Source organism: Epinephelus fuscoguttatus, linkage group LG21 (assembly GCF_011397635.1).
Source record: "Epinephelus fuscoguttatus linkage group LG21, E.fuscoguttatus.final_Chr_v1".
NCBI classification, from domain to species: domain Eukaryota; kingdom Metazoa; phylum Chordata; class Actinopteri; order Perciformes; family Serranidae; genus Epinephelus; species Epinephelus fuscoguttatus.
In genome coordinates this window covers 27,269,939-27,292,080 of record NC_064772.1, presented here as the reverse complement: position 1 = coordinate 27,292,080, position 22,142 = coordinate 27,269,939, and the positions used below count along the sequence as shown (strand labels likewise).

General features: G+C 42.1%; 1 protein-coding gene across 1 annotated transcript in view; it reads right to left on the bottom strand.

The window, feature by feature from the left end:
- ofcc1 (orofacial cleft 1 candidate 1) overlaps nucleotides 1–22,142 on the bottom strand; it is a 100,871-nt gene that overhangs the window by 3,454 nt on the left and 75,275 nt on the right. The window contains exon 24 of the mRNA XM_049564706.1: nucleotides 4,197–4,394. Coding sequence (XP_049420663.1) covers nucleotides 4,197–4,394 — 198 coding nt within the window. The remainder of the gene's footprint in view (nucleotides 1–4,196; nucleotides 4,395–22,142) is intronic.

Below are 22,142 nucleotides of genomic sequence, written 5' to 3'. Positions count from 1 at the left end.
CTCTCCTAATTATACACACCATGCATAATACAACACAGTCCTCCCTGCTGAGGTTAAGATAATTAAATGCGATACAGTTAAAACCTTACTATGTGAATAAACTGCATACCTTTTGTTTCTACAAATGGTTAAGCACATCCCCCCCCAAAAAGGGAGAGAGAAAAAAAAAAAAAAAGCCCAGCTGAAATTGCCGAGAAAAGTGTTTTTATTTATACAAGTCGCTGGAGATGCTCATCATCAGCGTTTTTTCCGAGCCATAAATAATTTGCGGAGAGAGGTAATATTCAAGCTGGCAGAGCCTTAGTTGTGCATCTTTAATGGAAGTTTTACAGAAGCTGAGCCAGTTCTTGCATATGCTGCTGCCTCCCATATGGAGGAAAGGAGACAAAAGGGGCACAGTTGGCTTGTCCTATCTTTTTATAAGTCCATCGACACTTAAATGCTAGCCCCGGAGAAAAAACGACACAGGGGGACATAAACCCACTGTGGTTTTAGGAGGGAAGATAATGACTTTGCCTGCATTAATTTCTTCATCAGCCATCTTGTTTCCTCAGACAGAGTGGTTATGAGGCCTTCTCTGAAGGTCCTAGGTTATATAGATGCATTTCCCTGCATAATTTCGGCCCTAACAGTTGTTGTCAGCAGTGCATTTTGCGAGTTGGCAGCTGGGGAACATCTGTTTATAGGTAATGAGTGTTTGAAAAGCTACACCTCACTTTACCTTTAATGTCTTTTATTGGAGCACACTGATGGGAACGCAGCTTTAACTTTTTGTATTGTTGTGATTCAGCGAGAAGATTCCTTCAACATGGTCAATATTACAAACACCTGCCTTGGGCAACACGCTGAATGAGAGCGTATGATGGATCATTAATATTAACTTTCTTTAAACAGAATTCAATATGCAAGTCAATAAAGACTTCATTATGGTTATATTTTTTACTGCACAGCCACAACTCAGACTTTTCTGCTTCCACTCCGTTCCTACTTCTTGCTAACGATGCAACACTGAAAGAAGAAGAGAAAAAAAAACTTTCAGTCAACAGTGCTGGTTCAATAATGGCTGAATAAACAACAGAAATATTTAGTTTCTCATGACTCTTGCTCAGTTTCTCAGTCTTCGGCAAATCAAACAGGACACACCTCACTGTTCTGCTCCTTTCAAACAGTGCCTAACAGTGTCTATAGCTCAGGGCACTTCTTCCAGGACTTGCTTTTTAAGGTGTTCGTTTAGACAAATTTTGGATGTAAATTTGTGGGTATTATGCAAAACAGCCGGCCCCTGAAGCTGTGGTCATGTTAGTCTAAGGGAGGAGCAAGTCCTTCGGGGCATCAGTGTCCAGGACACTGCCTGAGAAAACAGAGCTCTTTAAAGGAAATGAGCCATCCGTCAATATTTCCTCAGTAAATGGAAACAGACTTCTTAAGTAGGATTAGGCTTTTAACTAACTGGGACAGAGAATGGAGTCATGTTATTACACAGGCAAACAACGCTTTTTTTGTCACTGTCGTTCTCCTATTTCAGGTATCATCTATAATCAAGAGTTCAAAACAGAATGTAAAATATATTGTAGTTACTACTAATAATAATAGTGATAAAGGGGAAAAATGTGTTTTCAATTGAAATGTAAAAACAAAAGTAATGGTATGCTGACATGCTGCAATAAAGCCTCTGTGGAAATGTCAAATACACCTCAGCATATTTGGCTTAAAGTAAAACAAATTACATTAGTTTTTTTTTATTGCTCAAACAGGATTCAAGCTACATAATACTTAGTCTAGTAACATGGCAGTGTAACCACATCACCATAAAACATGCTATTATTCGGATAAGTGAATAAAGTAATAAGCCTATACAGGAAAACCCATAAAATTGCTTTAAAATGTCATAAATCTAAGAACAGAGGGGAACTTCTCTGCATTACTGTGGTCACTGCATCTCATAGCACAGCCCTTTTCTATTCCATTCTATATTTTTTATCTATTTAATTTTTGTCAAAGTGCCTGCACGGCTGTTATTTCTCTCTGAGGAGCTGTCACCTTACATCTGAAGGCCAGTTTGTACACAGCACCGTGTCGCAGTGTGTGTATCGCTGCCAGAATTATATAAAGCACTAATAAAATCAGCTCAAGTGTTCTTCCGAGTGCTGGGGATGCCCTTTGGTGATTCCTGGATCTTGCTCTATACATAAAACCAGTCTATATATTCAGGGGAGGATTAGTTTTGAATATGTAAAGTGGGGGTCCGCGCTGTGAGGCGAAGGGGAATGGCACAGTGCTCTCTCGGCGACGCTGCGTGTCGGTGTTATCGCTCCCCACTACCAGCGGGTGAAAGAGGATGCCATCGGCGTCTCTTGCTACTGGAGGTCCCTGCCTGTTAAGTTGCAAGGAACAGACAGCAACACCCAAGGGACACAGTGTGTGTGAGAAAAGACAGCAACAGAGAGAGATTGTGTGTGTGTGTGTGTGTGTGTGTGTGTGTGTGTGTGTGTGTTTTCCAAGGACAGTAACACCTATCTTTCACTTAAGGTGGCCTTTATGAAACTCCCCTCACAGTATAAAGAATGGAGAGTCAGCACAGTAGAAAAGGCAGGAATTCAGTCTTTAACTCTCAGTGAGCTGATATTTTGTGTATCAGGGTTATGGCTGTAGTAAATTTGTGTCTGCACCCATATTTGTGTGTCTCTGTTTTTTGTTTTTTGTTTTTTTTGTGGATCCCATAATAACATTTTTCCACAGGAAGTGGAGATCCTCGTGTGTTTGCCTGTGTCAATGAGTGTGTGCTGTTTGGCTACGAACAATCCACCCAGATGTCTCATCTGCTATGCACAGGTCTAGAGGCTACATGCACACACATACACACCCAGACAGTGCGACACCAGTAATAAATATACCATGCTGTGTGTTTACTCACATAAGCTCACCATCACTCAAATTATGACGGAGAACCATTAGAACGCAAAAGAGCCTCAGAGCTAATTGTTAGCGCATACACCCCCCCTCCACCCTCCTCCCTCCCTCGCTCCTCTGACATTCAAACTTCAAAAATATTAATTTTGTTGGGATGATCCAGGTTGCTCTTGGGCGACTGACAGAATGATTGAGGAAAGGAATGACTTCTTGCTGCTGCAGCAGGAGTCACAAAGCACTACTTTTAATTAGGCAACAATCTGTGATTCAGTCTGTTTCTGACCTGCCTGTCTTGCAGGGACTTGAAGGACGAGGAGCCAAATATAAGCTGCAATAATTACAATGCACGGCAAAGTGAGGCAGCATTGTGTCCTCTTTTTTTTTTTTTTTTTTGCTGTCAAAGATGACATTTCATCATAAGTCATATCAGTGTTAAAAAGGATGAGGTGCTGTAGTGTTTATTATCCCGTACAGATTGTAAATAGTTGTTACAAGCAGAAGAGACGAGGGGAAAGGTTGTTTTGTTGGAGCTTTGTTGACTTAGTTAAAGTAAGTAACAGTCAAGTGATGAACTAAGTCTTGATTTGTGTCTCAGGGCAAATCCTGTCATTTTTTATTTGAAAAGAAGAACTAATTTCAACTCTGGTTTTACCTGAGGAGAAAATGAAAATCTGTCACGGTTCTTCACCCGTTCAGACCACAGAGCTGTACTGTTGTCTTTTTATTGTTCTGACAGCAGTGTAAGGAACTAGTTTCTGTTTCCATGTCTGTCCTATCCCCTTCTTGCTGTCTTTTGAGAGGGAGGAGAGAGAGAGAAAGAGGAAAGGAGGGAGTGTTTTGTGAACTTCCAATTCATCTCACCATTTCCTCTCCTTCCCTTTGTCCTCCTTTCTTTATTTTGCTAACTTCATATAGAGAGGGACCTTGCACGAAGCCCTAATATTTCAAAGATTTAGCTTATCGTCAGTCAATATGCTTATTTTGACATAGATCTTTAGATGCAGGTAGAAATTAAATCTTATTTTCTTTATTAAAACAACAGATATAGAGGATTTTGCAGCCTCGGTATATGGTTTGTGCTGTATTTATGGCCAGATAATTCATACACTGTACTTCTAAAAGTACCTTTTCATACAGCAGAAACCATCGCATTTAATCCCACTGGCAATATTATAAGGAAGAATTGACCCTGCTGTAAAACAAAACTTGTGTTCCACACAAGCAGTAAACGGGAATATTCAAGTATGTTGTCAAAATGTTTTGTGTACAATATGTTAAAATCCCACCTCAATGATAGCCCCATCCGGCTGTCGGAGGAAGTGCCTGTATCTTTGTTTCAGCCCGCTCAGGTACAGGGTGTAGACTGCCACATGGGTGCTGGTTTCGCCCTCTGGTAGTGGTGCACCTTCCCTTGGGGGGTCACTAAAGGCTGCAGACCCTGCCAAGGGGTCTTCCACTGTCCAGATATAGTCATAGACCGCCACCTAATCAAACAAAAACAAGAAGGGAGATGATGAGATATTGTGAGCTGCGGTGGACTGTAAACTCTTCCTTGTTTGATATCCAAGGTGAGCTGCTAAACAGTACTGTTAGAAAATAAACCCAAAAAGAAATTTCAAAAAATGAGAATGTGTGACAATATACAGTGCGCACATGTGGGGAAAAAAATCCCACACAAATTGTATGTCAGGTAACTTTATTTTATTGAGACAACCCAATATCAAAAACCCATGTACAACCTATTAAAATCAGCCTGAACCTCACCTTGTAAACTGTTGAGATGTTCATTTTAATTACATACAACTGCAGCCACCAGATAAGCACCACTGGCATACAGTACATCAGCACACTAATTCCTAGTAGTGCATGAGTCCTATGGGGCCTGATCTGTGGCAGGTAAAGAGACAGGTTGTGTTTGTGATCATGCATACATATGTATAATCCTGGTGGCAGGCTTGTTTATGACTCTTTGTGTATGTGTGTGTGTGTGTGTGTGTGTGTGTGTGTGTGTGTATTGGGGGCTTACACACCTGTAATGCGCTGCCCTTCTGTATTAGGGTGAGACACGGGGAGCAAGCAGAGCGTGTAACATGTTATATAGGTCATGTAACTCGACGTCATCCATGTGTAAAGATCATGGAAGCTCTCTCCCTCTCTGATAGTGTCTGCTAGTGAAGGCTTGAATGTGTGCTGATCACATGCACTATGGTAGATCTTATGTATCATATTGGGTAAAAGTAAAAGTTGTAAACCCATGTGCAAACATAAATATAAAGAAATAATACGACGGAACTATTTTTTTCTGACATAAATCCCAAATTCATGCTTTGGAGTAGCAGGAAAAGGTAGGTCTTAATAACATAACTACACATACTTGGCCCAGGTGAAAGCACGCATGTGAGCACATAGTTTCACTGGTGTGTATGTGAAACACTTTTTAAATGTTTTAGTGTGTTTGTATGTGTACATGCATGTGCTATGAGGAGCCATACGAGCCTTGTTGCAAACTTTAACTCTAATACCGCAGACTCATACCAGTGAAAACCTAACACACACACACACACACACACACACACACACACACACACACAGTTAGAATAATAAAGAGGAGGAAGTTTTTCAAGTAGTTTCTAAAACTCAAGGTGACCCCCTAATTGGCTGCGTAATTATGATTCGTCTAAAAATACAGAAAGAGGGAAAAAGGCAAACTCATTCAGCGGGCCATGAGTGGCAGGGTCAAGCTGAAGGAGAGGTTTAATTTGGCAATGCATTGCTGTCACCCCGCACTTAAAAACGGTTAGCCAAACACAACTCTAGGCACTTCACCGAGAAAACAGTGGGAGCCATTACCCCACTTGTAATTAGAGACATTGCATAAACTGCAAACCAGAAAGCCCGCACGAGGAGAAAGGACCACATTGTCAAAATGTCAAAGAGTCACGGGTGCAGAGAGAAAGACGACTAGTAAAGAACATTTAAAGAAGGTGTGCATGTGTGCGAGGGGGGGAGGTGGGGACGCGGGGATGCATCTCTTCAACGCTAATTAAGACGCTCATTAGTGAAATCGCCTCAACTGCGCCTTGCCTCTAGCTTGGCCTCGGCCCACACTGGGGGAAACTGATTACCTGAATTCCTTAAGTAATCAGCACCTCTGCTAGGCAGCAATCAGTCTGTTTGGATAGTGTGTGTATGTTGATTTGTTGCTTTTTTTCCCCTTTTTGAGGAAACACAAGTGGGAGTGTGCAGAAAATCCAAGAGCTCTTCTTATACGGTGGTCCTCAGCGTGCTCGTGATACAGTAAGGGATCACAAACATTTAAAGTCACGAATGTGGAACTGAGTATGAAAACATTCTTTCCCGCTGTGCTGGTCACAGGAAGTGCGCCCATGACCCGGTTGAGGCCCCAGTCCAGGATTTTATAAACCAAGCTGTACAGTGGTGATAGAAACACCATGGATTCAGCCTCTGTACTCTAAGTCACTTTGGTTAAACACACCTGCTTAAATTCCCCTGTATGGTGTGCATGTGTATGTATTTTGGCTTGCATGAAAATAGATTTTTTTGATGTTAGCCATGCCACCATCCTACGCTAATTAGCACGTGAAATCCACTTGACAAGACTAGACAAAAGCTTGAAAAGGTGTTTGTGTGTTCGGTTTGGGTGATGCCATTTCATGCAACGCACCATGGCTCTCAGGATGCATCATTGCCGAGACACAAAAAGGAAAGAGCATTAGAAGGCCTGTCTGCTCTACACTACTCTGTTCTGGTCTGTTGTGTTGCGTTATGGTGCTAGCCTGGCTTCTAGCCCTAGCTTGAGTGCTCTCTCCACTCCACCATTGTTCCATTTGATAGCACTAAGTGACTGATTTAGGTTCAATGCCTGCATGGAGCAGACAGGCCAGCTGTGGGTTAAGCAGATAGCATTCAAGTGAGCTAACCCAATTCAAACCCAATCAAGCCGGGATTTATTGTCGGGGTCTGTATTTAGAAATCTGATAGAGTCTGCATCAGTCCCTTGACTTGCATCAGGAGAGACGGGCCTTATTTCTTTTAACGGAGGACTATAAACGGCAAACCATGTTTTCCAGCAGGGACATAAATTTCAGGATTTGTAGACATTACCGCAAATGCACATAGAGAATGGGAGGGAGGGACAGGGGCACAGGAAGTGGGGATGGCACAGCTGCAGACATGGCTCCATGGTTCACAAATATAGTCTGTCTGTCTTTCTGGGAGAAGATGCGATTTCACACCAACCGAATCATACCATACCACGTATGAATGCAGAATAAAAGCAATCAGCACTCAAATACAGGCGCCTGTGGAAAGCTTTTCTTTTTAAAAATGCACTGTGACTTGTAATAAAATTCGACTGACCTGTCAATCACGTTTATTCAAGTGTGTGCAAATATAAAGTCTGTCAAGAGATGGATTTGGAATCCTTTGCTGTTTGTGTTAGTTTGAGGCCAACAAATAGGCATCACTGCCTCAGAGATAAAAAGGATAAATGCACTACATTCTAAAAAGGATTTTCCTTTGTGTTATATATAAAAAAGTGACCCATATTCATACCAAAATTAGGATTTAAACTTGCAACTAACAGCTAAAAAGAGGGCAGGCTGATTCTGGGAATTAAATAGTAATTTTCCACTGGGTGACAGACTGGTCTAGTAATAACTATATGTCTGTCTCTACAGTGTATTTTATATACTTGTCTCACACGTCCTTGACTGTCACAAACATCGATGCCTGACATTTTCCTCCATTTCTTGACATGTCAGACGTAAACACAGTGTCTTGAGCTGACCATTATTAAAAGAGGACATTTCCCCGCTGGCAGCCGAAACAGTTCCCCAACTTGACCCTGTGACCCCATGCAGCAAACTTTGCCATTTTCAACTAATAATCAAAACACAGTGTCAAAATGGGAACCAATCATATGCCTCAGGAGCACATTTAAAGTCACCCATAGTCAACCCATGCGTGCCTTAATCCTCCATTGTAAAAACAGTACCAGAAGGGGGGGATGCATCACTGATTAATAAACACAAACTAACGAGGCCCCAGAGCGAGTTATCCATAGGCATTAAATATTAAGCTTTTATTGGGAGTGTGAGTATACATGTGTGTTTGAATGCAATATATGAGTACATGTGGTATGTTCATGTGTGTGTGACTGAACTGAAGGGAGGAGAGAAGGAGAAGTCTCCATAGCCAGGCAGACTGAGCCGGGCTGGCGACTGTCCAGGACAGGAGCCTAAGGCGTGGGCACGAACAGGCCTGTCAGTCCCCCTGATCCTTTAATGATTGATCCAAACTAGATAGCCATCATTACCATTCATGTACTCTCTCTTCCCCAGGTCTCCCTTCCTCTGTCTAATTTTACCTTCCATTTGCATGTTCCCATGGACTAATTAAATCTTTCCCCTCTCTCTCTCTCTCTCTGCGTCTCTTTACCTCACTCTCTCTGTCTTTCTTTCTCTCTCCGTGTCCATTGGTATGAAAAATAATGCAGCACATTTTTGGCACATTATTATGTATGAAATGTGAGGGCATAATGTATTCCAGTTGGTTGAAGTTCTCCAGACCCTGTGTGTAATGAGCACAACAGAAGCAGACTTGCCGCACAGCCTGTGTGAACGCTGTACCTCCCTTCTCTCCCCTCTCTGTCTCCCTCGCTATCTCCCCACTTGAAGACAAAAGCTGCTGACCTTCCCTCCGTCTACCATCCACACACTTCCTTCAGCGTCCCACCCTTCACGCAGTTCATACAAAGGAGGGCCGGGGTTTTCTCCTGCCACTGCCATGATCATTTTGGTTTGTAGTTCTGTCCCACTTGGCTTTAATTTACAGTGGGAAAATAATTAGAATCTCACTTTTGCGAAGAGTGGAGTGAAAATGTAAACAATGCTTCCCTGCGGGCGGGTGCTTCATCACTTTGACAGGTGCATTTGAATTTGCCTGGGTGGCGGACAGGCTTGGTTATTTATGTGTCAGTCGCACATGGAAGCCCCGGCTGTGGCTGGGACTATGGTTGGGACTGAGACTAGGGAGGAGATTGGAGCTCTGTTGAGTGGGGGGTACAGGTTTGCATTTGGGAGAAGACTGAGGATGGTGCTGGTTCTGCAGCTGGTGCTTGGAATGGGGCTGTGGCTGGTTCTGGCACTTAGAAAAGGGCCACAGCAGTATTGGGAATGGAGCTAAATGTGGAGCTGGTGCTGTGGCTGAGTACTGGTGCTGAAATCTGGAGGAGGCTAGATTTAATGCAAGGGTCTGTGTTTGGGCATGGGAATTTGGATGTGAATGATGCTTGGTGTGGTGCTATCTTTGAAAATGAACTGAAGAAAAACAGTGTATTGACTTGGCTTTATAGGCTGGTACCAGCATGTTCTAATAACTCTGGAGCTTAGCTTTGTGTGAAAAAAGAGTATTTTGAGCACACGGATAATTGGAAATGTTTTAAAAGGTGCCAAGTCACCTGATTATAAGCCAATTTTCCATAATGCAATTTTAATCTAGTGCCAAAGAGGAACCAAATCTGAGTCACGAAAAGCATTGGCAAAGTCCATCGGGAAACATTCAGACTATCTGAGAAACGTATTGGAGCAGTTGTTGTTGGGTTAGCCCATCCCCATCTGGACCACTGCTGTATATTAAAGCATGAAGGCGGAACTCCAGTCTCCCCCCTCTGGCAGTGAGAGTAATTACATAAACACTGTTGACACGAGCTCATGACGTATGTCTGCAGGTGAGCTTACCTCATCTCTGCGCATGTTTTTTCTTTTACTTTAATCCTTCCTTTGAACGCCAACTTTCTTTTTTACCTGGAGCATCCCCTCCAGGAACTTTTCTTGAACGCCTCTTAGGATTTTCCCCCATAGCTTCGGCCATACTCCCAGCTGCTGCTCTGTCCGTAAAGTTGCCACAGACACCTGACACCAAAACTTTGGTACACTGTGAAATACAGAGAGCTTTCCCTGACAGCGATAGGCTTATTTAGCTTTGTGTGAACTCAACTGGCAAGTGCTTGAATGTAATGGACATTCATTTAAATGTATAAGTCCCACACTCCAACTTTAAGAAAGGCCGAGTGATCCTCACACAAACCTGTAAGAGCCAGTTAGTCAACTTAAGACATGGCAATAGACGAGGCCTAATGATGTCCATGATGATTCTCATTGATAGAGGACTGATTTAAAGGGTAAAGTAATATTTGCATCAAGCAAATATCAGGACAATGGCAACTGCTCAGGGATTTTGGATTGTTGACCCAAACACGAGGTGATGAGAATTTATATCAGTGTCTAATTTGTATGCCTCATATAAATGGCTTATTGTCTCCTAACAACTTTACCAACTACTGTACAGAAGCTACTGTGTCTTAAACCAAACCACAAAGCACTGATTTCAATAAACATTGATTTCAGTAGCCTATCTCTTTCTGTCTCTTGTGTTTATATTGTCACCCTAACATTGTCAGGCGTTCCCATTTGACACAGATTTTTCCGTACATCTCAAAACAAAAGGCAGTCATAACATGAGAATGCAGCGGGCACACTAGCACAGATAGAGCAGAAAGGAGCATCAATGATTATTGCCAAGTGAGAGAAGAGGTAGACATGGTTGCTTCTTTTGTCCACAGATCCTCATCCACATGCACGCACACGCACACACACACACACACGCTCATCTACATGCTAACACACACACATACAACCATGCTCACAAACAGACAAAGCCTCACACAGTGCGAGGCCACGCATGCGTGCATCTCCAGTGCCTGCGGGCGCTTGGGGCTAGGCAGCAGGGAATGGGGGGAGGGAGGGAGGGGAGGGTTGTGGGGGAGATGGGGAGGAGGGAGTTGGGGGGAGAGAGGAGTGTGTACTGTGCAGAGGCTCTCTAAGCTATAGAGGGTCAATCCCTCCACTCCACTCCACCCCACCACCACCACCCTGTCTGTCAGAGCTGGCCCGGACTCAAGGCCTGTTTGGTGAGCACTGGGTTCATACCACAGACTGTATGTAGGCACACAAACATGAGTGCCAACACGGCTCACGGATACACACACATGCACTGGGTTCACACGCTCACACACCAATCTGAAATAACAGGCATATATACTGTGGTACAGATGCACAAGCTTTGTACATCAGGGGTCACAGTGCATAAATGCACATCCACAGAGATAGTAATGCATGCACATGTACACACACAGATACATACGCTGGCTTCATGCAATACACACAGGGTCAAGACAGGCTGCAGCACATTCCACATGGCTGGGAACAGACCAAACCACGAAGCATAAAAGACCACCGACATACATGCATGGATAAGCCAAGCAATGTCAGCCATTAGAACGGAAATAGATATGCTATTATTGTAAATTTGGCCAATATGTGGACGGTCGGAAGATATAATTGGAGCAGCTTGAAAATGGCATGGATGCACACTGTCTGTGTTGGGCCTGATTTGGCTGAGGCAAAGGTCTGTGTCTGGTTAAACGCACCACTGGACAAGACAGGCCACCCATTCATATTTGCATGCAGGGACACACGCATACTGTACACACACACACACACACACACATGCGTGCACACACCCAGTGACAAAATGGCTAGTACGCTACAGTAGCTTTCATCCACCCTCCTCTCATTACTGTGCCTATAAAGCAAATCGCCGTCTATAAATATTTCAACTTGAGTAATCATGGTTAAAGTGCAATAACACACTCCATCCAAAAGTAGCACGGACCAAATTGGACTTCGAGAAAAGATAAACAAGCAGCAACGACTATATTTACAGTCAGAATAAACTGAACAACTTTAAAAGAGATTATCCAGTGAGATAGTATCTCTGAGTGCCTGAGATAATCCAGAAAATAAGATATGCATAATTCACTGTTACTAATCTCCTTTGCGGAAAATAAAGCCTACTCCCAGCCTACAGTAAACAACTCAGATCGTAGCCCAGCTTCTGCTTGCACACCATGTCTGACTCACCCTGGGCCCTAAGGAGATCACTTTTCCAGGTTTGCTCTGAAGCACATTGAAGTTCACCTGCAACTTTGTTTAACAAAGGGAAAGATGTGTGTTCAGGGATGATATACGAGGATGATTAAAGCATTTAACACATTAAATTAATGACTCCATCTGCAAATATGTAACCTCAAACCTGAAGTACCACATATGAGCAAGCATTGCAACGTGTGGTTGTGTATTTTTAAATATTTGCAAGAAAATGAACTGAAGGATTAATATAAAAATGAATAAAGCACTTTGAAACACATGCCTCTATTGAAAATTACAGTTCAGCAACACCCTGCAACCAGAGACCGCTCACATAAACCAGACTACTGAGAATGTTTTTATATCTTACACCAAACTATTTCAGTGTTTATAGACATGCCCCCTCCTGGTAATTCTTGAAAGCATGTTTTCTCACTGGAACACATATTTTAAGACGTTTTGCTCGATTCTCAGAATTTCAGGAGTTCAGGCTTCATATTAAGATGCGGCAGACAGATGTCAAAGTTGAGTATTGCCTTTGATATCCAAAATTTGACTTTGGAGTAGCTTCAACCTAATCAGGCCTCGGAGGCTGGAGGTGATAAGTATCCAAGCCAATAACCGAAATGAGAGCTGGGGAATCAGTAGTACGACGCACACACTCACACACACATGCGCGCACGCACACACACTGTCTCTTTAAGGTTATGAGTGAAACCCTTATGAAAAAAACCCCTCCAAATGTCTATCTCTCCTCGGGATGTCATGTGGGGCTGTTAAGACGCGACACCTGTCACAATCACCAGACCTTCCTCATCCCCTCCGGGCCGCAGGAAGCGGCCAAGGTCAAACTCTTTAAAGGAGAGGAAGGGAGAAAGGGGGAAAGAAGTGACTAACGGCGGACAGTCACAAAGAATCAGATCTGTCAAGTTCAAGCTGTAAAGCCTCTGTGGAGTCTGAGGCTGTATATGCATCTTTATATGTAAGTGTGAGTCAGCTTTACATACAGCATCACCCCTGTGCGTACCGTACGCATGTTGTCATATTTTGCTTTGTAAGATTTCTTCAGTTGACAATTAGCTTTCCACAATAAGTACTGGTCCACACATTTAATATTAATCAATCAACCTTTTGGTCTTTTTCCACATGACCTATCTGAGCCATGTAGTTTGGTCACAAAACCTCTAGAACTGACATACTTTAACTCCTCTAAATTTTTGCTCAGTGTGTGCAGTGCTGCTAAAAATCTTTTCTGACTCTTCAACAGTCCAGTTTGTTGCCTTCTGTTTCACATTATGGGATGGCAAGGGAACAGGCCCAGGACTCTTTAGGATGGAGGAGGAAGGAGGTGAGGTACAGTAGAGGATGAGGAGAAGGAAGGAAAGACGGACAAGCATCTCAATGTGGTGAAAACCTGGCGTCAATTTAACCTCCTCCAGCTGGACATGTTTTGACAGCTGACAGGCGAAGCTTCATATTATGAAGAAACTGAGGGAAAAATCTCCTTCCTCACTGACGGAGTCACAAGTGTCCGAAACACTCGAAGAACACAGTGTTTTGAAATAGCCTCCAAGAATCTTAGCTTGATCCTTTCTGTGTGACACAGAGGTCGAGCGTACTGTAGGCTGCTAACCAAAGGCACTTCCTTGTTTTGACTTGCTTTTTCATTTTTCCCTCCCTCTTTTCCCTCTGACAGAGACGCCTGCCCAGGCCCAGGCTTTGGTAGATAATGACATCCTCTCCCTGGATTAATTGTGAGGGACACATTAAGCAATGGGGCTGACACTCCCTGTAATTAAACTGTTCACACCGACGAGTTCATACTGGAACACTTTCTCCTTTCTCTCTCTATGTGCTGCTGGAACTGTGGGCCTGTTTGGAAATGGGATGAGACATTATAGTGGTTTGTTTGTGAGAGAAAGTGAGTGCATGAAATTTGAGGGCTGTGCCTGTGTTCACAAAACTAGAATAATCGTATTGGCCAGATAATAAACCTTGATTACTAGATGAGCATACACCTGTTTTCAGATTTAAGAAACACATCAAATAAAATTACTAGCATTCAATAAATCCGACGTTGGAGAAAAAAGATAGCAAACCCTAAAGAAAATCAACATTCAACCATAATGATCGCTCTGTCCACCTTTGTTTGTAAAACAGCTGAAAGTACCTGCGTCCACAGAACCACTGAGACATCGGTAATTGCTGTTCCTGTGTCCATGCCCTCACATGCCCGGTCTCTTGAGAAAGCCACAGTATATATGGACCTATTGTGTACGGCCCCTTGCGCCAAACAGCAGGTGCTAAACAGAGGTCAAAGAAGTGTATCACAGAGAACAATGCTGACTGAAAAAAGGGTGCAAGGGACAGACTAATGGAGAAGAGCTCTCCTCCCACAGCTCATTTAAGGCAGAGGTGGGCTCATGGTAAATGTGCAAAAAAAGCTCTGTTGTTTGGAAAGTTGTTCTTTAAGTAATTTGCGTTGAAAAAAATCGTATGTGTGTGAATTGGGAAGGAGGAAGGAGGGTGCATGTGTTTGATCTTTATCTGTTTCCCCCCCCTTTTCTTTTTTAACCACTGTGTACCGCTTTCACACATTACTGCCCAGCAATGACCTTTTCAGGAACACAGGCATGTAGCCTTTGCAGTCATATCTCATATTGAGCTCCCTAATGCTCTGACTGCGGATGCTGTGCTTGCTGCTACGTCGCTCCTGTCCTTGCCTGCCTGCTTTGCTATCGCCTCGGGGCCGTTGGGGCCCTCAGCGCTGTCCACTAAAAAAAAAGAAAAGAAAAAAACCCATCCGCTGTAATTGAAGAAGCCACTCTAATGTGACATGCACATGCGGGCGCGCAGAGTGGTTTGCATGCATGTACTCACACTTACAAATGTGCATGACAGTGTACACACATGCACGGACGTACAGTATAAGCACATGAATGCACACACATGCACGTGCACAGCGACCACTTTGCTCTTTGGTAGAGGTTACTCAGGGGCTGGGAGGACTCACTCACACACACACACACACACACACACACACACCATAGACCAATAGTTGCCCTCTGACTCTAGACGACCCCTCCTGTGCTGCTAAAGCACTCAGCTCCTCCTCTCCTCTCTCGGTGTTCCTGTGTTGCTGTTATGGGTTCCTGTTCAGAAGCTGAGGGTTCTATTGTTGTGTGACAGCGGTTCCTGTGTATCCTGTCACGGCCTACTGCTCCTTCTGTCCGCCTTCCACTCCGAAGCTTCTTCTTCCTCTTACTTGAGTTTAGATTTGCATCTCAGGTGGCCTCATACTCACATCACTGTACTAAAGCGAGACAGCGAGACTGATGATTACACCAGGTGAAGTGCTGCACTGCATTGTTGTCTTGTAAATAGAGATTCAACTGAACTGCTTTATTGCAGAGAGTTTAGAGGCCATGCTGATTGTATGATGTGAAAACTCATTTACAGTGATACATATGAAATTAAAATAAGTAAGGTGTTCTTGTCAGTTTTGCATGTTCATGTTGTGTAGCAAACTGTAGGCGCATCATATTATTTCGTCTAAAAGGCGAGGCAATATAGAATATTTCCAAATTAGCTTTTGCAATGAGATTCAAACTTTCTTTTCTCACATGTAACTGGTAGAAAACAAAGATGACCCTGGTGTCTCTCTGGTCAGGTGGTAGCATCATGATGCTGCTATAGATTAAGATGGAGAACACATCTCACATGATTAACAGCCAGCCTTCCAGACTCAAGTTATCATTACCATTCCAATCTGTGCTGTTTGACTCTCAACAGGTTTACTCCCCACCAACCACGCTGCTGTTGCAAAGCACCTTGGGTGTTCCCAAACTCGCCCGCTGGTAACCCATTACCTAGACATACGGAGACAAACGGCACGAAGGTACGCAAATGTTGATGCAATCAGGTTGCGAAAACATCTCCAGGGCCACCACACATACCCCGTCTCTCTCGTCTCTCCCTCCTTCCCCACTTCTTTTAATCTCTCCCTCTCTCCTTCAATTATCACAATGTCACCACCACCACTGGGAAACTTTCCTTTTGCTGAATGAAAAGAGCTTTGCAGCGGGTAAGCTGGTGCTCTACTCTGTCATTGTCATAGCGGTGGCTCTGACAAAACAGTTTGCGTACCTGCTTAAGTATTACAGAAATTAACACCTCCCTTCCAGGTACAGTAATCAACGGGGTGACGGGAGACAATTAATTAGGTCCATCTGCATCACTGCCTTTACATAATTAATGGGGCTCATTACTGAACCAGTAGTCTGATGTGGAGCTTGCTAGCACACTCACTAGCTCCGAGCACGGCAGAACTAAAAGCACAAGGAAAGAGAAGACTTTTGTTTGTTTGTTTGCATTTTGTTCCCTCTGGTTGACTGATCTGTCAACTTTTTATTGGCTTATTTCAAAGGTTTGTCACTGTTTTCAAGGCTCAACTGCCTGAAAAACAGTGACACAGAGTCACTAGAATATTGTTATTCATATTTAATTATGTAGAGTTTTGAGGTACTTGTACTGTATTTGAGTATTTCCATTTACTGCTATTTTATACTTCTTCCCCACCACAATTATTGTACTTTTTGCTCCACTTGATTTATTAAAATGCTAGTTACTTTTCAAATCAAGATTTTCCAAACAAAACAGTCAGAGATTAAACTACCAATAGTAACTTAAGTAGTTAAAGGTCCAGCATGTGTAGCATATTCATAACTTTTTTCATTAGTGTATAATGACCTGACAATAAGAATCATTGTGTTCTGGTTACCCTAAAATAAGCTGTTTATATCTACATACGGAGCAGGTCCCCTTCCATGGAGTCGGCCATGTTGTTTCTACAATAGCCCAGAACGGACAAATCAAACACTGGCTCTAGAAAGGACCATTTTCACATTGGTTACCAAAGTTCTCCTTCACGCTTGGCACACTGGAGAAGTCTCAGTTCTGCACCCTCACAGCTAGAATGCTAATGAAACCTATACATGACCAACAACAATGTTCAAAGTACCATGTGCATATTAATACATAAATAATAATAATCTAATTTTACAACAATATAACACTGAAGGTAGCTACTCAGCTTTCTGGGTCCTTTCACTTATGATACTTCAAGTGCATTTTATTGCTAATAACTTTGTACTTTTTCTTGAGTGAAATTTCATAGCGGAGTGTTTTTAATACAGTGGTATTGCTACTTTTAGTAAAGTTAAAGATCTGAGTACTTCTTCCACCTCTGCTGCCAAGTGACAACCCAGTCAACCACATAGTAGTAAACAGGCCAAATTAGCCCTCTAAGCTAATGCTTGCTGACTACGCTGACAATGGATCAGACATATGTGACTTTTTTTTTGCTGACACTAAATTAGCCACTTCTAAGCTGAACGTAGAAAATATTGTTATCTCTGAATCTGACAGGGCAAAGCCTCTCCTCCTCTGGACTCATCCAGGGTCTGAGTCTTGTATGGAGAGCAGCATGAAAGCGAAGAGAGCTCACTCTGCAGCTACTTCTGGGGACTGAAACATCCACAGAAGTGCACTGCACACTGAATGACAAAACAAAACAAAACAAAACAACAAATGCTCAACTTGTGGGCAGTGTGCAGCCTTCGTCACTAAATTAAAAAAATATATTCTCCAAATAATTGTTGGTTTAAGCAAGAATGGATAACAAGAAAACTTAGTATGTAGAAGGTGCAGCTTCTGCTATATATGTACATAGATATTGGGAAGTGTGAGTTAAGTCTTAAAGAATTTCAATTATGAAAAATGCCATAATTGGTGGGTGAGCTAATGCCCCCTCTCTCAACTGTTATCCACAACACTTGAGGCAAATGATCTTTGACGGAAACTCATTCTTTTTCCTTCCTGGGATCAAATTAAAGAGCACACAGGTAGATAGATCTTTGGCTCATTCGCCCCCTCTCCGCTTAGCCGCTAAGCTCCACTGCTGACATCTTAACCTGAGAGTCATATTTAAACCTTGAAGCAACTCCAATGATCATATGGCATAGAGGAATCTATAATATAAAGTTAATTGGTGAGAAAGTAAAAATTAGATTATGTTTTATGACCGCCTTGTGAAAATTACAAGTTTGATAATAATAGGCCATTTGCAGGTTGGTTATTGAATGTGGATTCTTTTTTTATTGTTTCAGTGCTGGAGGGAGACACAGCATCAGAGAGATTTTGCTGACTTCTGAGTTACAGCACAGCACATCCGCAAAACTAGTTTCAACTTAATTGATTATAATCATCTTTCATTTTGTTTTGCTTGCTTTAACTTTTGTGTGCCTGCCGCGTATAAATAGTGGTAAAGTCATGGGCATATGTGTGATATTGGGAAACCTCTGATGCTCTGCAAACTACAAATACATGTCCTCCATTAATGCCTAATTTTATAGCCTGTTTTCTTATGTATATCTTAAACTAAAGTCTATGTCTTTGTATTATAATAATAATGATTTGTCTGCTTGTCCCACGAATGTGCAGGCAATGTGATCAGTGATTGACACAAGGATACATGAGACCCTTATATTTCAGGTATGAAGTGGGTTGGCTAATCAAACAGTGCAAACTAGCTGACAGATTTTTAACTCTTTTCCAGGGGTGTTAATATCCATCGATCTTGATATTAATTGGTAGATTAATCCAATATCATTGATGCAAAGTGTGGATATCCATCCGTATCACTGTCTTTAGGATATAGCTTTACTTTTAAATTCAGCGTCACTGTCAAACTGCAACAGGTAGATAATGGCGAGCAGCCAAGAAAAAGACAATGAGGATAACGTCATTTACTCTGGAATAAATAATCAGTGTGGAAGTATTTTAGATTTTGGAAAAAATACAGGTCAACCGACAAAGCACATGCCATGTGTTAACAATGCCATAATGAGATAAAATACTTAAGAAACACAACGTACCTGCCTCGACAGGCATCTCACTAAACTCTTTTCTTATTATGGCAACATTAGCTGCTCTGTTTCAATAATACTCAGCTATGCAGAACAACCACCGCTCCACTGAGCTTGGTCTTGGCAAGTTGCTGGAAACATCAATAAGTATGGACTGGTAGAAAAAGATTTTCGCACTCTTACATCTATGCAGAGTTTCTGCAGAGTTTATTTTTACATAGGCAGCAATGGACATGCTGATAAAAGTAACCAATCTCAGTTTAACCATTGGCAGTATGCAATAAATTTGTGCATAACCCTGGTGGCAGAAGCTCCACCTCCTGGGAGTTGTAGTTTTTTTTTTATAGCAATGTTAGGCTGATAAAAAAAGGTGCATGCAGTCTGAAATTCAAGCGTGCTATTCTGTCAGGAGATACAGTGACTTTAGCCAACGGTGACTGAGGAAAAGTATGATTATTACATGTAATTTGTTAAGCTATGAGTAGAGGAAAAGTCTGCTAGCTGCTTGGCTAATTTATGCAATGTAAAAATGGTTAAGCTAATAACGGATGACACTGTTTTGTCCATGAACCCTGACAGTTAATATTGAGCCGAATTTTACTGTTTTTGCTAAATGATCTTGTTGTTTATTCAGGTTTTATGGCTGTTGGGAGAAGTTTGCTTTCAGGGCTTTACACCCCTACTTGTTTCTATTTAAAGTTTCCCGACTGATGCCCAATTTAGAAACAAATTGCTATCTGTGATCCAATGCAGCTTAAAGGTGCTGTATGTGAGTGTGAGCCTGGATTGTCAATATTGAGGTGACTGAGACAGATACTAGCAGCTTACAGTGCTAACAGCAGCAACAGTGCTGACAGAACTAACCTTGAAGGGTGACGCTACTCTTCTGCAACAATGCTGTTTCCCTATTGTGGGATTGGACATCGTTATCAAGGGTAACCGCTGTATGAGTGCAGTGCAGAGTGGTGGCTATTAGCTTGCCACTGGGATACACACACAGGGACTTGCATGTGATAACATGCATGCATGGCTGGACCGGCTATTGCAACGAAGAACAGAGAAGGTTGAATTTATAACAAACAGAGTGAGCATGACTTCATTCTCTGCTCAGGATTACTTCACCATATCTTTACATAACAAAATGTTGTTTGTTGCAATATTAATGCTCTGACTGTCTCATACAGCACCTTTAAACACCTCTATAGGGTGTTACATTGGAGGCTCTAAGGTGACTGCTGCATGTTATAACCCACCTTAAGTACTAAATTAACCTTAAAAGACCTTTCACTTGTGATTCTCTGACTCAGTTTCCATTTTCAGTTGCCCTGTCAGGCACCTGACATACAGCTAGTGTCAAATTAGTCCAAAACAAACAAGAAGTATTTGCAGTTCCTGCCTGCCCCAGATCTGATTTGTTGAAAATGTCATACTATATCCTTTTAAGAGTGTACTGTTCAATAACTTTCTAAAATTGGCTCAATATCAGACGGCTGCTGTTCCTGTGAGTACCTTGTTTTCCTTCTCCTCATCCCTCCTCTCTCTAACTCAGCTAATGAAGGCCTCGTGGCCCACTGTTATTAAAATTACGCCCTTGCCTCTGATATTAATTGGGTCCGTAATAAGGAATGCGTCGGATTCATTATTTAATTGCAAGGGCACATTTGGAATACAGTTTCTGAAATGTATTTTTAATGAAAAACACTACATCCTGACCTAATCATATCAACCTTATTCTATCTAATTAAGGATGCAAAAAATCATTAGAGTTGCAAAATATTAGCTTCAGCTCTGTCGGGCTGCTCCTTTGCTCGCCTTCATGAATATATTTTTTTCCTGTCTATGATAAATAGTTAATGAGGGAAAAATGACAAAAATTTGCATGTAGGCAAATTAGTCTAATAGGGATATGTCTTTGCTGAGTTAGGAAAGTGACCCTTTTCACAGGAGAAATTGTTACAATAATTATGAAATAATGGCAAGGCCCATCTTATTTTGATGAAAAATGGCCAGCTTGAATAATGTAAAAATCATAAAATGCAATAACCCTAAATTTTCATCATGCTGGAGAATGTGTTAACGTGTTAGCATTTTATCAGTTTAATAACGCCAAATTAGGGACAATATGAAGTATGCTGTAATTGTTGCTGTGGAGGGAGATATGCGGTAATGCAAGGATGATTTAGCAGTGCCACCACAGCAAGAGGCCATCAGCGGCTAAATGAAGCATTTTCTTAATCACAAACTTTGGGGGTATAATTTCTTTCAAAGTCTCCAAACATTGGGAGGTTCAATTTTCTCCCAATAAACAGGTCCATCACCATCCCATTAGCAGTAGTGTAGTCACCTCTCGGAGCCAGGGCTGCAGTTCATTAAGGCTTACAAGACAGGTGTTACGAGAAAAACAGCATTTCAACGCTTTATGTGCAGTGTGCAGTAAGTTACACATAAAACAAATCTTATCTTGTGAGTTTAAATTGCAGGACAGTTATGAGTAAAATAAAGGTGTCCTTTCCAAGCACCAACAATGTAAATAACACTCATCATCTTCTGTGTTTTTCAGCTCAGTTTTCATTCAATTCTCAATCAGCAGCACAGGAAGTGAGGTCACCTAGTCATACTGTTGGTCAAAATGATGGTTGCTATTCTGACATAAGATTTGTATGATGGCAGATAGTGTGCAGCAAAGCAGCCGATCAACACTGTTCCAAACTAACTGCCTTACATTGTGTTTGTTATGTTGCCTCTGCTCACACTGTGGGGAGTAGATCTTCAAAGTGTAGAGCAATTTCTTAGTGTGGGGTTTCACAGAGGAAGTTGATTTCATACAAATGTTAGATGGGACCTGTTATGCTTTTCCTTATTTTCTGTCACATTACAATGTCAAATGTTCACTTTAAACATGGCCAAAGATGCAAATAATGAGGGAAACATATACAAAAGTAATCCCGGTAAGCAATACTCACTACTTTTTCTACTTTGGCCACAAGCTGCTGACCTCAGATTGTAACAGATTTCTTTACATGGTCATCTGCTCCAGGCATGCTATTGCAACTGTTTCCATTAGGTAGTGTACACTGCTAGATGAGGCTACGTGCTAATTCCAGGGGAACATGTAATGTTGGTTGCTGACGTTGATTATTTCTCCCTGATTTCACATCATATTCATGCTGAAACATGTCTGTCATTTTTTCGCAGTACGGGGCAACCTCTGGCTCACCTGGTAGAGTGTGTGGCCCATAAATGTTAAGGACTTTGCAATGGCCTGGGTTTGACTCTGATCTGCAGCCATTTGCTG